The sequence below is a fragment of the Fusarium oxysporum genome, chromosome 9, assembly GCF_000149955.1.
Source record: "Fusarium oxysporum f. sp. lycopersici 4287 chromosome 9, whole genome shotgun sequence".
In the NCBI taxonomy this organism is placed as follows: Eukaryota; Fungi; Ascomycota; class Sordariomycetes; order Hypocreales; family Nectriaceae; genus Fusarium; species Fusarium oxysporum.
In genome coordinates, this window is record NC_030994.1 from 2,935,458 (window position 1) to 2,947,114 (window position 11,657).

Consider the following 11,657-nt stretch of genomic DNA (forward strand, 5'->3'; position numbering starts at 1 on the left):
TCCAGTGACTTTCCTGCCTTCCGTAGGATCATTCTGACGTCCCTTTCAGTATTCCCTGACGACCAATCGACCCGTTGGAGTAGTCTTTCTATATCGCGGCTTGACGAGGGCGTATTGAAGATATCGCGATCGACTTCAACCGTGATTGGTGGTGTTGTGGGAGGCTGAAAAGTCGGTCCGCGACGCTCTTTGGGCTTCAACCTCTTTATAGCTTGATCAACATCGACTGGGTATATCCCTGATGCTCGAAACGCCTGTCGGATGTTCTCTGGACTGAAGGCTTTCTCAGAAGCTATTTTATATGCCTGTACGAAGATGTGTTTCTGTCTATTTGATGTCGCTTCGTAGGTCTCCATTCCAGCTGTCTCTTCTCGATAGTATCTTTTCAACGGGGAAAAAAGACCAAGGTCCAGCGGTTGAGTGATATGTGACGAGTGCGACGGCAGCCAACTAAGCCAGACCTTGTTCATCATTGCCTTCTTCATGAAGGCGGGACTTATATGAGTCTTATGTTGATCGAGGACTAATAGTCGCCAGGAAGACGGGTCTTTTGGATGAGTCTCGGGCAGATAAACGTCGTAGAACCACCGTAGCAATATTTCTGTATTAGACCAGCCTTTCTCGCTGCAAGTAAACTTCCAATCCGGTATATCCCTTGTAAAATACTGTCCCTGTAGCGATAATCCTGTAAATATTACCGTTGGGGTCAGTCGGCGACCGTCAGCAGATATCGTCTCTAATATCGAGATCCAAGCGGAAGCGTCTGACTGTATCTTCTCTGACGAGCTCGTCAGGACCGTTCCAGCTACTATGCCGGCTATAGTTTCCCCTTCTTGGACTCCAGTCTCGTCGAGGTTGTGCATACGGTCTGTACCAATTGATAAGTCAATAATAAGACGCCTGAGTCCCTCATAATACTCCCTCAGTCCCTCTTCCGTGACAGACTTCTTCCTTGCGACCGAAATAAGTCGTGATGGCTTTAACATAACGCTGTTATGTCGTTTGAAGAATCGGTTTACCCAATTTTTCCCTAGATGACTTCCACAGCCGTTCAATTCGGCAAGATGCTGGGCATATTCATGGATCTCCTTCTTCAATAACGGCTGGGAATACTTTTCCCGTATTAATATAAGGTCGATGAGTTCCTGTTCCTGTTGCGGCGTCAGCGAGAGGTATTTTTGGTGTTGTAAACGCGTCGGTTGCGCGCCACCGATCCGATCCCTCAAAGTCGACCTCGGCACGGTCTCCCACTTAGCTGCACCGCGAACGCCCCTCGTAGAGGCCTCAGAAATTGCTCTGGAAATTCTCAATTCACGATCCATGATAAATGAAGCTATTCTGAAAATTTGGATTTTTTTGATGCATAATTGGCAAAATAAAGTGCACGCATCATCGATAGCTGTTGTGGTGTTGAGACTATCACCAAATGGGCGGAGTGGGGGGGTGGGCGGAGTGGTGGTAAGATACGTTAGTTCGTGGGTCCGTGGCTTACCAGTAACGCCGGGCCTAAGACTTGTCTCGTAATAGCGGCCGATTGACTCGCAGCCCCAAACGTCGAGACGAGGCTAGTAAACTCTATTTTACCCAGTGAAATGGGCAGGCTCCGATAATGCACCGGATGGGCTGATTAAGGGTCCCATGTTTTCCACGTGTCTACCCTGACGGTCTTGGGTCTGGATCACTGTTGATGGGTTCTTTTAACTGTTGACGTTCTGCACCCCTGACTGGCGCTGCAGATCTTGTCGTTCTTTTTTTTGTTACTTTTTCTTGTAATCGATGCCCCGGATTTTGACTGTTTTGCTTTTTGGATCTGGGTGAAGACCCTTTTCAGTACTGACGATTTGGTATACGATTTTGCATCAGCAGCCATGCCGTCCCTCGATGCTGAGATGTGGGCGTGGTACGCCTTGACGGTGATTGTGGTGTTTGCGCGAATGTGAGGATATAGTCAGGCGTGTTGAGAATTGTTACTGACTTCCTACAGGGCGTCCCGTCGTATGTTGCTCGGGTCATTCAAGCGTATGTTGGCAGATGATTACCTCATGACGGTGACAATGGTTTGTATCTCTCTACCGTCTATCGAATTGATACTGACATCAGTAGATCACGTATACTGCCCTCTTGGCAATCGTCAGCGTCCTCACACGAACACCCACCAACCTCATCAATCCCGACGATCACATCGTACTCACCCCTGAAGACATCAAGCTCCGAGAATATGGATCGAAACTGGTACTCGTCACGGAACACATGCAGATGATTACCCTCTGGGGCGTCAAGGGCTGTCTACTGTTCATGTACAGCCGACTGACGTGAGTAGTCGCTCATCGCCAACACAGCCACTATTGACTAACGACTTTCAGAATGAGTTTGAAGCAAAACTTCTTGGTCAAGCTGGTGGCAGGATATGTCGTCGTTGGATTCGTTGTCATGCAGATCTTGTGGTTTGCTGCTTGGTGTCGGCCTTTTAATCACTACTGGCAGGTTCCTCCTGATGACTGTAAGGAAACCGTTGATAAGATAAGAGACTTGGACTAATGAATCGCAGTGAACTGTTCAGCTGAGACCAACCATATGATCACCAACGCCGTCATTAATATCTCTTCGGACATCATGATCATCATCCTTCCTATGCCTGTCTTTTTGCAATCTCAGCTGCCGCTCAAGAGAAAGATTATTCTCTGTGGTGTCTTTGCGCTTGGTATCTTTACTGTAAGTTCTCATCCACTAACTTCGTCTTGCCATTCTGATGTCAAACTGACTTGGCCTTCAGATACTGGCAGCAACCATGAGTAAGATCTACAGTCTCGGCGACCCCTACGGCACAGAATGGTCCTATTGGTACATCCGCGAAGTCTCAACCGCCGTCATCGCCGCCAACCTCCCTCTCACATGGACCCTCCTGCAACGTGTCTTCCGCCTCGGTTCATTCCACGCCAAGTACGGAAAATCCTCCAACCAGCGCACCGGCGAAGGAACGTCCCGATTCCGATCAGCATACGGAAACCTCAGCAGTATGGATAGACGACCCAAGAAGACCACTTTTGTGGAACCTGGAATGAGTTTCTCAGAGAGTCAGGAAGAGATTAATGGGAAGGATATCCCGTTGAAGATTTATCAGAAGAACGAGGTTACTGTTAACATCACTACTGAAGAGACGTCGCTCGATAAACGATCGCCATCACCACCTGGTCAGGCTGGATTAGAGAGGATCAATTTCGGGGAGGTAAATGCGCATGGCGGTAGTGAGAATGGTGATAAATCCGCGAATGAGATGGAGCTTGGTGTTGTTACCAAGGTCTATCATGGAGTATAATGGGTCAATGGGCTGACGAACTAGACATATAAACTTTCCCAAGTACAACTATTACAACCACTAATTGAAATATGAACTTCTTTCTCGCGAATACTACCAAAGTTCTTGTTGTCCTGCTGAAGCTGATTGGATGACTTCTTCATCCAATTGAATCTCTTCTAGGTGCTCGAAAATACACAACTGTTCCACGTGACCTCAGCTCTCAGCCTCATGTCAAAGTCCAAGAACGCTTACTCCGCATCTCATCATCCATCCCTTGCTTGGGTGATCATGGATGCCCAAGGAAGCTCTTCGACAAGGGAACAATGTTCTCCAGAGTTAATCCCTTCGACCGGGCTCAGTGTTATATACGAGCCAGATACGGATGCTCCTATAGTAGAGTAAGTAGCGAATGAGGCTATTTCAAGATCGCGCTGCTGAATATCCGTCAAGCATTATTATGGTTCATGGTCTGAAAGGCCACCCATATAAAACATGGCGACGCAAGCAAAATCCGAATAACATGGATAAGCCATCAACGCACCCCGAAAAAGAGGCACCGAAGCCGAGGACTTCGAAACGACTCGAACTTAGACAAAGCTTCAAGGCGTTCTTGAAAGGCTCGTCAAGCAGCAGCCGACAGGACAGCAGTCTCACAGAATCAACAAGCAACACTGTCCCAGCTCTAGAGAATGGTGATCTTACTGTTTTCTGGCCTGCTGATTTACTCCCGCAAAACTGCAAGAAGGCTCGAATTCTGACATTTGGTTATGATACGAAGATAACCAAGTTTACCTCTGGGCCGACTAACACAAACAGTATTTTCTCCCATGGCAAGGATTTTCTGTTCTCGCTGGGGCGCGAATACGTGCCAGACCGTCCTATGATATTTGTTGCTCACAGTCTCGGTGGAATCCTGGTGAAGGAGGTGACTATTTACTCCATCTTCATAAATATACCCGCTGACCGCTTTAGATGCTCGCACTATCGTCAACTTCGGACACTCCAACACACAAAGGTGTTATCGAATCAACTGCAGCTGTCATATTCCTTGGCACGCCCCATCGAGGGAGTCCTGAACTGTCAGCCATTGGTGAGTGGGCAAGGTCAATGCTTAGTAGTCTGAAGTTCCAAACAACATCCACAATCTTAGACACTCTGGGCCTCAAGACTACAGACCTGGAACGCGCTCATGAAGCGTTCTGCAGACTTTGGCATCAGTATGATTTTCAGGTCAAGACCTTTCAAGAAAGCTTTGGTCTTACTGGAATCGACCTGGGTGTCTTGGGAAACAAGGTCGTACCTCATGAGTCTTCCTTGATTGGGGACCCGAGGGAACATGCAGAGACTCTGCAGGCCAATCATAAGCAGATGAGTCGCTTCAGTAGTGCTCAGGACCCGAACTACATCAAGGTTGCTGGGGAGATTAAGGATTTCTATACCGCCATCGATAATGCTCACTCTAGGATCCCGTTAACTCCGGAGCTAACTCAGATTCTTGAAATGAAAGCTGGTCAGAAAAAGAGGTCTCTTTCTGATGAGGGTTCCCTGGATGGCCTAGACCAGAAAGTGCTCGACGACCTTCTCGCAGCACTACGCTTCGATGGAATGAATACTCGCCGGGAGTGTATCTTGACACCTGCCGTGAATACCGGACAATGGCTATTCCAAGACCAGACATTCCGTCTTTGGACGACTACAACTGATCCAAGCCAGCATCTACTCTTGATCAAAGGAAAGCCAGGAGCAGGCAAGTCAACCTTGATGAAAGAGCTTGCACGACGTATGCAACGTAGTGAGAGAAGAGGCGATATCTGTGCCAGTTTCTTCATTGATGCTGGTGGCGAGCTCCTGCAACGGTGCCCGGCTGGGATATTCCGATCATTGCTCTACCAGCTTTTGTTGCAGAGCGGAATATGCAGCCCGGCCACACAGGCGACCTTTGCGAGGCGGATCTTGATCTGTAGCATCAAGGATGCTATAATTAACACCGCTCTGCCTTCGGTAGAGTGGAGCCAGAGTCTTTTAGCAAACTTGCTTACAGAAACGCTTGTATTTCTGGCGTCGTTGGGTAAACCGGTATTTATCTTCGTAGATGCACTTGACGAATTAAGTGCTGAGATGCAGCGACAGCAGGTTGACTTCTGGAGTCTCCAGCAACTATGCTTTCAGGGGCTAAGGGGGTTAAGAATCTGCTTATCCTGCAGACATTTCCCAAACATTGCCGTTGCTGGCTGTCTAGAATTGGCCTTGGATGCTTACAACCAGGGAGATATCCTGAATTACATCACACAGCGACTCAATGCGCGAATCTCCGCACATGAAGAACCCTGGAGGAGAGAACTGACGAACAGGATCTGCGCTCTATCATCAGGTGTTTTCCTCTGGGTCGCCTTGGTGGTGGACGAAACTCTCGCCAGTTATGATAAGGGCACCAGTTTACTTGAGCTTGTCCGGCGCGTCCACGAAATGCCAGCAGAGCTCGAGAAGCTGTATGAGAAGATGTTGACAATAACCGCATTCGGGAATCCTCTAATGGTGGGAAAGATGTTCCAGTGGGTACTTGCAGCAAACAGACCGTTGCGGCTTGATGAGTGGCATCATATACTCGCTTTTATCCAGCCGCCGAAGCCAGCCTCGCTTGCGAACTGGCGAAAATCAGAGTCTTATACCGAGAATGATCATCAGCTTGAAAGGAAGATTAAAAGTCTATCGAGAGGTCTATTGGAAGTCAGCAGCAAGCAGCACGATATCCTGGCGGAGAAGAACGCAGAAGTGTCATCGATCAATGCTGGTGCTGGATCTCTGGACCATGAAGAGGGCTCAGCACGCGTCGTGCGTGTGATCCACCAGTCTGTTTACGACTTCTTCATATACAAAGGAGGATTCAGGAACTTGGGCTTGGAGAGCGTCAACCCTCTTGCAGATTGCCATTGCACCATCGCAAACACTTGTATCGACTACCTGTTCATCCCTGAGCTGGATGAGTACGTTGTTGCTCGACAACACGTAGACATGGCAAGTTTAGTCAGTGCCTCATTATGCTCTGAGACCTCTTTTAGAACTGAAGAAGCTCCAAAGGTTGAAGCTCAGCGACAGGGACGAGGGTCTAGGCATACCTTTGAGGGCTTGGAGGCATTGCGCCCCTGGCAGTCTCTTGAGGTCGTTGAGAACTGGCTGGCTGGAGGGGCTTTATCTTCCTACACAGGCTCCATCACAGGTTCTGCAAAACATTCTGTCTCGAGTGAGTCTCTTGCCACTGCTACATCGCGGGTTCTGGACGACTACCCAGCTCTACTCGTATATACGATCACAGAAATCATGCAACACATCGAGTTTGCAAAGCTGGACCTTAATCCCACCCAGAAAACACAGAATCTCATGGCGAGATTGGGAGACGATGCTATCTGGAAACGTCTCCGAGCACTACAGCAGGAGGAGCGCACGCGAAAGAGAACCGCCGAATGGATTGAAGCGGTTACGCATAATCGGTTACCCTCGTATCCAAAGTTAGTAGCACTATCATGAGCTTATTGAGAGAAGCTGACAGGCAACTAACTATTCACAGTAGGATATCCACGCGACTCCCACCCTCGGCAAATGGACCAAGAAGCCCTAGAAGTATCACGAGTTTTAGCTCGGCGAGTAGTTTTAGCCATCAGAGTTATAAGTCCCATGTAGACAAGAAAGACTAACTGAACAGGCCGAGTTGGATGACTTGAATGATGGATGATCTTGACAGACATTGGCTCTTGGACCAAAATTTAGAGTCTCCAATTCTAGCAGCGAATGGCTTGACGCTAAGGTTGGTCACTTCCCGGGCCGGATCTCGTCCTCGGATGTCGTATGTGGATCATCCACGCCCGGATCTCGTCCCTCGGGGAGTTCACGCCCAATTTTCTGGGGTAAACCACAATTTCAGTGGCTCCAACAAGGATCTACCATCAAAATCGCACCAATTCGTCAAACAATCCCAACCATCACGACATCTCTACCACTCGCCATATAAGTCTACCGCTCCAGCCTTCATCATGACAACTTAATCACAAGCATATCTCCATCATGGGCGTCTTTACAAAGTTCCGCTTCTTCAATCGACGACTTGCGCTGTCATGCGTGCTCATCGCCGTGTCGACGTTTAATTATGGGTTCGACAACCAGGCGTTCGCCACGACGCAGGCGATGGATGCGTTTGATAAGCAGTTTGGCGTTTGGAATGAGAAGACGGGGACGTATATTCTTGAGCCGTCGTGGCTTTCGCTGTTTAACAGTTTGAACTATATCGGTTTTGCTGCTGGTGAGTACAGCGCAAGGTTTGGCTGTGCTTTGCTGATGATGTGCAGGTGTTCTTATTGGAACTTGGATCTCTTCACGATGGGGTCGACGATGGTGCATGTTCGTAATGAGCGTGTATGCCCTTGGTACAGCGACTATCGCTGTCACGTCTTTCCATCGTGAGCAGATCATGGCAGCTCGAATTCTCAATTACGTCTACGTCGGCATGGAGCTTGGTGTTGTTCCAACCTTTCAGTCCGAAATCGGTACGCATACCACAACATACAGCCACTTCCATCGCTAACAATAACAGTTCCCGCTCAAGCTCGTGGCTTCATGGTCGGCTCCTACCAACTTAGCCTCGCGGTCGGCGGCCTCGTCATCAATAGCATCTGCTTCGGAACAAGCTCTCTCCCCGACAACCGCGCCTGGCGAATCCCTCTCGGCATGTTCTACATCGTGCCTAGTATTGTCGTGGCAGGCATCTGGTTCGTTCCTGAGTCGCCGCGATGGCTGCTTCGAAAGAATAGAGTCGAAGAGGCGCGAAAGAGTCTCCAACAAATCCGCGAAGGAGCTTTTACAGATGAAGAGATCGACGCTGAGTTCACGGAACTCAAGGTCTCTTTGGAGCAGGAGACTGAGCAGGGACGATTCGTTGAGCTTCTGAGGGGTATTAACCTGAAGCGAACTCTCATTGTTATGGCCGTCAACTTTTATCAGCAGGCTGGTGGTCAAGCTTTCGTGTCGCAGTATGGTACTATCTACGTCAAGTCTCTTGGGACCATCAACCCATTTGGCTTCAGTTTAATCACATCCGCCATCAGCATCATTTCAATTACCTGCATCCTTCTTTGGACTGACATCGTTGGTAGACGGTATGTTATTTGCCTACCTTGGAGTGCCAACTGAAGCTGACCAATATCTAGTGTCCTCATGATGGCATCGTCTATCACCATGTTTGTTGCCATGATGACGATGGGGGGTCTTGGTATTGTATCTCCTGTGGATGATTCGAGGAAGAAGGGCGTGATCAGCATGATGGCTGTGTTTGCCTCCGGTTTCGGAATGGGGTGGGCACCGCTCGTCTACGTCGTCACCACTGAGCTCTCGGCTCTCCGGCTCCGTGATCTCACATCGCGAGTTGGTTTCACCACCAATGTCATCATGAAGTAAGCCCACCACCCACTTCCTCTCTATCCAGTGCTAACAGATTCTTCTAGCTTCACTGTCAACTTCAGCATCCCATATCTTATCTACGACAAGTACGCTGGCTTGAACAGCAAAGTTGGCTTCATCTTTGGAGGCATCATGGCTACTGCCCTCGTGTTTGTTTACTTCTGTGTTCCTGAGTGCAAGGGTAAAACGCTGGAACAAGTCGATTTCCTGTTCAACCAAGGTGTTCCGATCCGACAGTTTGGAAAGGTTGATGCGGCGGAGATGATGCGCGCTACACAGGAGGAAGATGGATTGGGCAAGGTGCATTCTGATGGCAAGGATAATACCGTGACAGCGGAACGGCGAGTCTAAGTCATCAGTAAACATGTATCGAAGCTGGGGGGCGATGTTCGGAGATCTTGGTATCATGTATTGAACTTTTCAACTAGCTACTTAATATTGAGGTGCATTGGCATCAGTATAAGCATTCATCTGGAGGTCAAAGGGATCCAATGGGAAACCAAGTTCTTGGTCTCCGAACACCATGTTAGTCGAATTGATCGAGTCATAATTGATGAGTGGATATCCCATTGATGAGAATGAGCCCAGAGATCCGTCCCCAGTTGACCCAGTCAGACCCTGTTCATCACCCTGAATTGGGAAAGACCAAATGTCTTGCCCACTAGGGTTCTCTAGTACCGTGGACTCAAGGGACGTCTCCGGTATCTCTTCGTCAGTATTGGACTCTGGTGGTCGGATAGCGGGATCTTCCTCCTCTTCATCGTCCGGAGCAAAAGCATGTTTAGAACGACGATGCAGCTTCTCCTGTAGGCGGAGAGTCCCCGGCGAAGCGCTACTGGTGTATTTGTCAGTTGGTAGACTTGATTAATGGTCGTTGAAACATACGGTGAGCCAGGCGATATGTGTCTCGTGCCCAATCGTGGTATAAGATTCTCGATATCAGTAATCTACACTCATGTCAGCTTCTCGACGCTTAAAGAACGAGGCGAATACTTACGCATGATCCAACCCACCCAACCTCAGCTCGACTTCGCGACACGATAAGCAGTATATCAATAAACTTCTGCTTGATCACCGACAGTGATGACTCCCCGTGTAATGGCAGTAGAGCAGCGAGATGATCTACCATCTTGACAAACTGATACGTCACTACCGCAAAGGTTGGTGTCCCGACACGACTACTCGTCTCCATCTCTCTGACCTTGGACCACATGTCTATATATCTCAACGCAGTCTGCAGACACTGTTGCTGGCAGTAGTCGATAAATTCTCTTGGTGTTTGGTTCACTGCTTCTGGTGATACGGCCTCTCGAATACCAGGAATGAGAAACCGGTGAAGATCGCAGCGAGAACTGAATAGAATGGTATGGAGGGTTGTATATGTGCGTGCTTCCTCTGAATGACACATTATCATAAGCCTGTTTTCGTTGAGTTGCAGTTCATCTGGCAGTGACTCTTCGAAGGATGTCAGTTCTAGATCAAGAGAGCGTAGCTGTCCTCGGCTAAGATAGGGGCTGGTCCCACTCAATATAACCTGTCTGGTATATCTTGTCCCCGTCAGCAAAACCCTTCATGCATGATATGGTGTCTTACCTCAGGACTCTATCTCGAATGTCATACAGCCGCATCAAGTACGCCAAGACGTTCAAATCTGTATCATTCTCGCTCTTACTCCGTAGAAACGGCGCTTTTGACTTTGAACCAAGTTGGAAGTTATGATGACTGCTCGGTAACCGGATATGCATCCTTTGCGTCGGACAAACAGTGAGGTCCTCAATACCACCAGAGAAGACTTTATCAACAACATATATGGACCACATCAATCGCCGAAGGCACTCTTGTCTGACTGGATCAATGGCCGGACGTTCATAGTTGAGCCTCTTGGTGAAAGCGACCCTCGATGCGATCGAAAGAAGAACCCAGACATCCCCAGTGAAACGCATGGAAAAGAGGAATTTGATCACAAGCATTAGAGCCTGAAGCTTTGGTACTGACATGTCACCCATGTGATTGACCAACTCATGCTGAACTTGTTTTATCCAGTTATGCGCTGGTGAGCTCTCCGAGTGATATGTTGGTGCGAGCCGGAGTGCTGAAGCGCAGATGGCTTTTAATAAGGTCTTTTCGAGCTTGCCCTGACTCCATTCTGCGATCGTTGTAGCTCGATGAAGAAAGACACAGTCGGCGATGTCAGATTTGTCAAAGTATGTATCCAGATATTGACGTATGGTATCTCGACTCTCAAGTTCAAAGACCCTTCCTGAATGTTAGCGAGAGGAAGAGATCTGCGGAAACGGAACATACCGCTGCGCATCGCCAGCTACACCAGCAGAGATGTCCATTGGTGATGCCTGACTGGGTACTGATCCATAGTGTGACTGGGAAGTACTCGCCGGCGAAGTCTGTACTTCCATGCCAATATCGACACTAGAACTCCCCGGTTCACCACCGAATACACAATCCTGCCCTTGTGACTGACATCGGTTACAAGGACATGTCCCCGAACACTTGGATTTAGCACTCCGACAAGCCGCACAAGCCCTCAGGATTCTCCGCCTCTTGATACCCGCCTGCGTCAAGTCATCCCCATGACCATCCGACATTTCAATAGTATCGCTCGCGACATAACTACACGTCAATTCCAACCGCTCACAGCGTATACATCCTGTGATTCGTCGATCGCATTTAACCTGATGACCTAGATTAGTGGAGAACCCCGCAAACTGTAACAAGAGCACGAACCTTTCTCCTGCGACATTGTTTACACGCGAGTTGCGGGGCTGATCTTTCCATTGTACGAGATCCGAACGAGTTCCTTGGTTTGAGTCAGGAGTGGGGTTGTTTAGGTCTTTACATAGCTGGGTTTCAAGCACGTCAGGCCGAGGTTGAATGACGAGGGGGCGAGATCCGG

At 48.8% G+C, this 11,657-nt stretch overlaps 4 protein-coding genes across 9 annotated transcripts; 3 read left to right on the forward strand and 1 right to left on the reverse strand.

Moving 5' to 3' along the window:
• Positions 1–1,694: 1,694 nt before the first annotated feature.
• Positions 1,695–3,432, forward strand: FOXG_12943 (uncharacterized protein). Of its 6 annotated transcripts, XM_018392885.1 has the most exons (6): positions 1,695–1,936; positions 1,985–2,057; positions 2,104–2,312; positions 2,364–2,500; positions 2,549–2,712; positions 2,774–3,432. In XM_018392885.1, exons 1-6 carry the CDS (start codon positions 1,869–1,871, stop codon positions 3,314–3,316), a joined length of 1,194 nt encoding a protein of 397 aa, XP_018251485.1. In that variant the 5' UTR covers positions 1,695–1,868; the 3' UTR covers positions 3,317–3,432. The 6 variants fall into 6 exon arrangements, with proteins under 6 accessions (XP_018251485.1, XP_018251486.1, XP_018251487.1 ...); XM_018392886.1 differs by having other exon boundaries at positions 1,695–2,057; XM_018392887.1 differs by having other exon boundaries at positions 1,985–2,312.
• Positions 3,433–3,526: 94 nt separating this feature from the next.
• Positions 3,527–6,914, forward strand: FOXG_12944 (uncharacterized protein; the record flags this gene model as incomplete). Its single annotated transcript, XM_018392891.1, has 4 exons — positions 3,527–3,696; positions 3,749–4,223; positions 4,271–6,808; positions 6,867–6,914. 4 exons carry the CDS (start codon positions 3,527–3,529, stop codon positions 6,912–6,914), a joined length of 3,231 nt encoding a protein of 1,076 aa, XP_018251491.1.
• A 443-nt stretch (positions 6,915–7,357) lies between these two features.
• Positions 7,358–9,097, forward strand: FOXG_12945 (uncharacterized protein; the record flags this gene model as incomplete). The annotated part of the gene is made up of 5 exons (XM_018392892.1): positions 7,358–7,592; positions 7,639–7,836; positions 7,884–8,445; positions 8,497–8,739; positions 8,791–9,097. 5 exons carry the CDS (start codon positions 7,358–7,360, stop codon positions 9,095–9,097), a joined length of 1,545 nt encoding a protein of 514 aa, XP_018251492.1.
• A 30-nt stretch (positions 9,098–9,127) lies between these two features.
• Positions 9,128–11,549, reverse strand: FOXG_20818 (uncharacterized protein). The gene is made up of 6 exons (XM_018401125.1): positions 11,489–11,549; positions 11,051–11,436; positions 10,340–11,002; positions 9,744–10,293; positions 9,632–9,693; positions 9,128–9,581 (listed from the first exon to the last, which is right to left on the reverse strand). Exons 1-6 carry the CDS (start codon positions 11,537–11,539, stop codon positions 9,179–9,181), a joined length of 2,115 nt encoding a protein of 704 aa, XP_018251493.1. The 5' UTR covers positions 11,540–11,549; the 3' UTR covers positions 9,128–9,178.
• Positions 11,550–11,657: the final 108 nt, after the last annotated feature.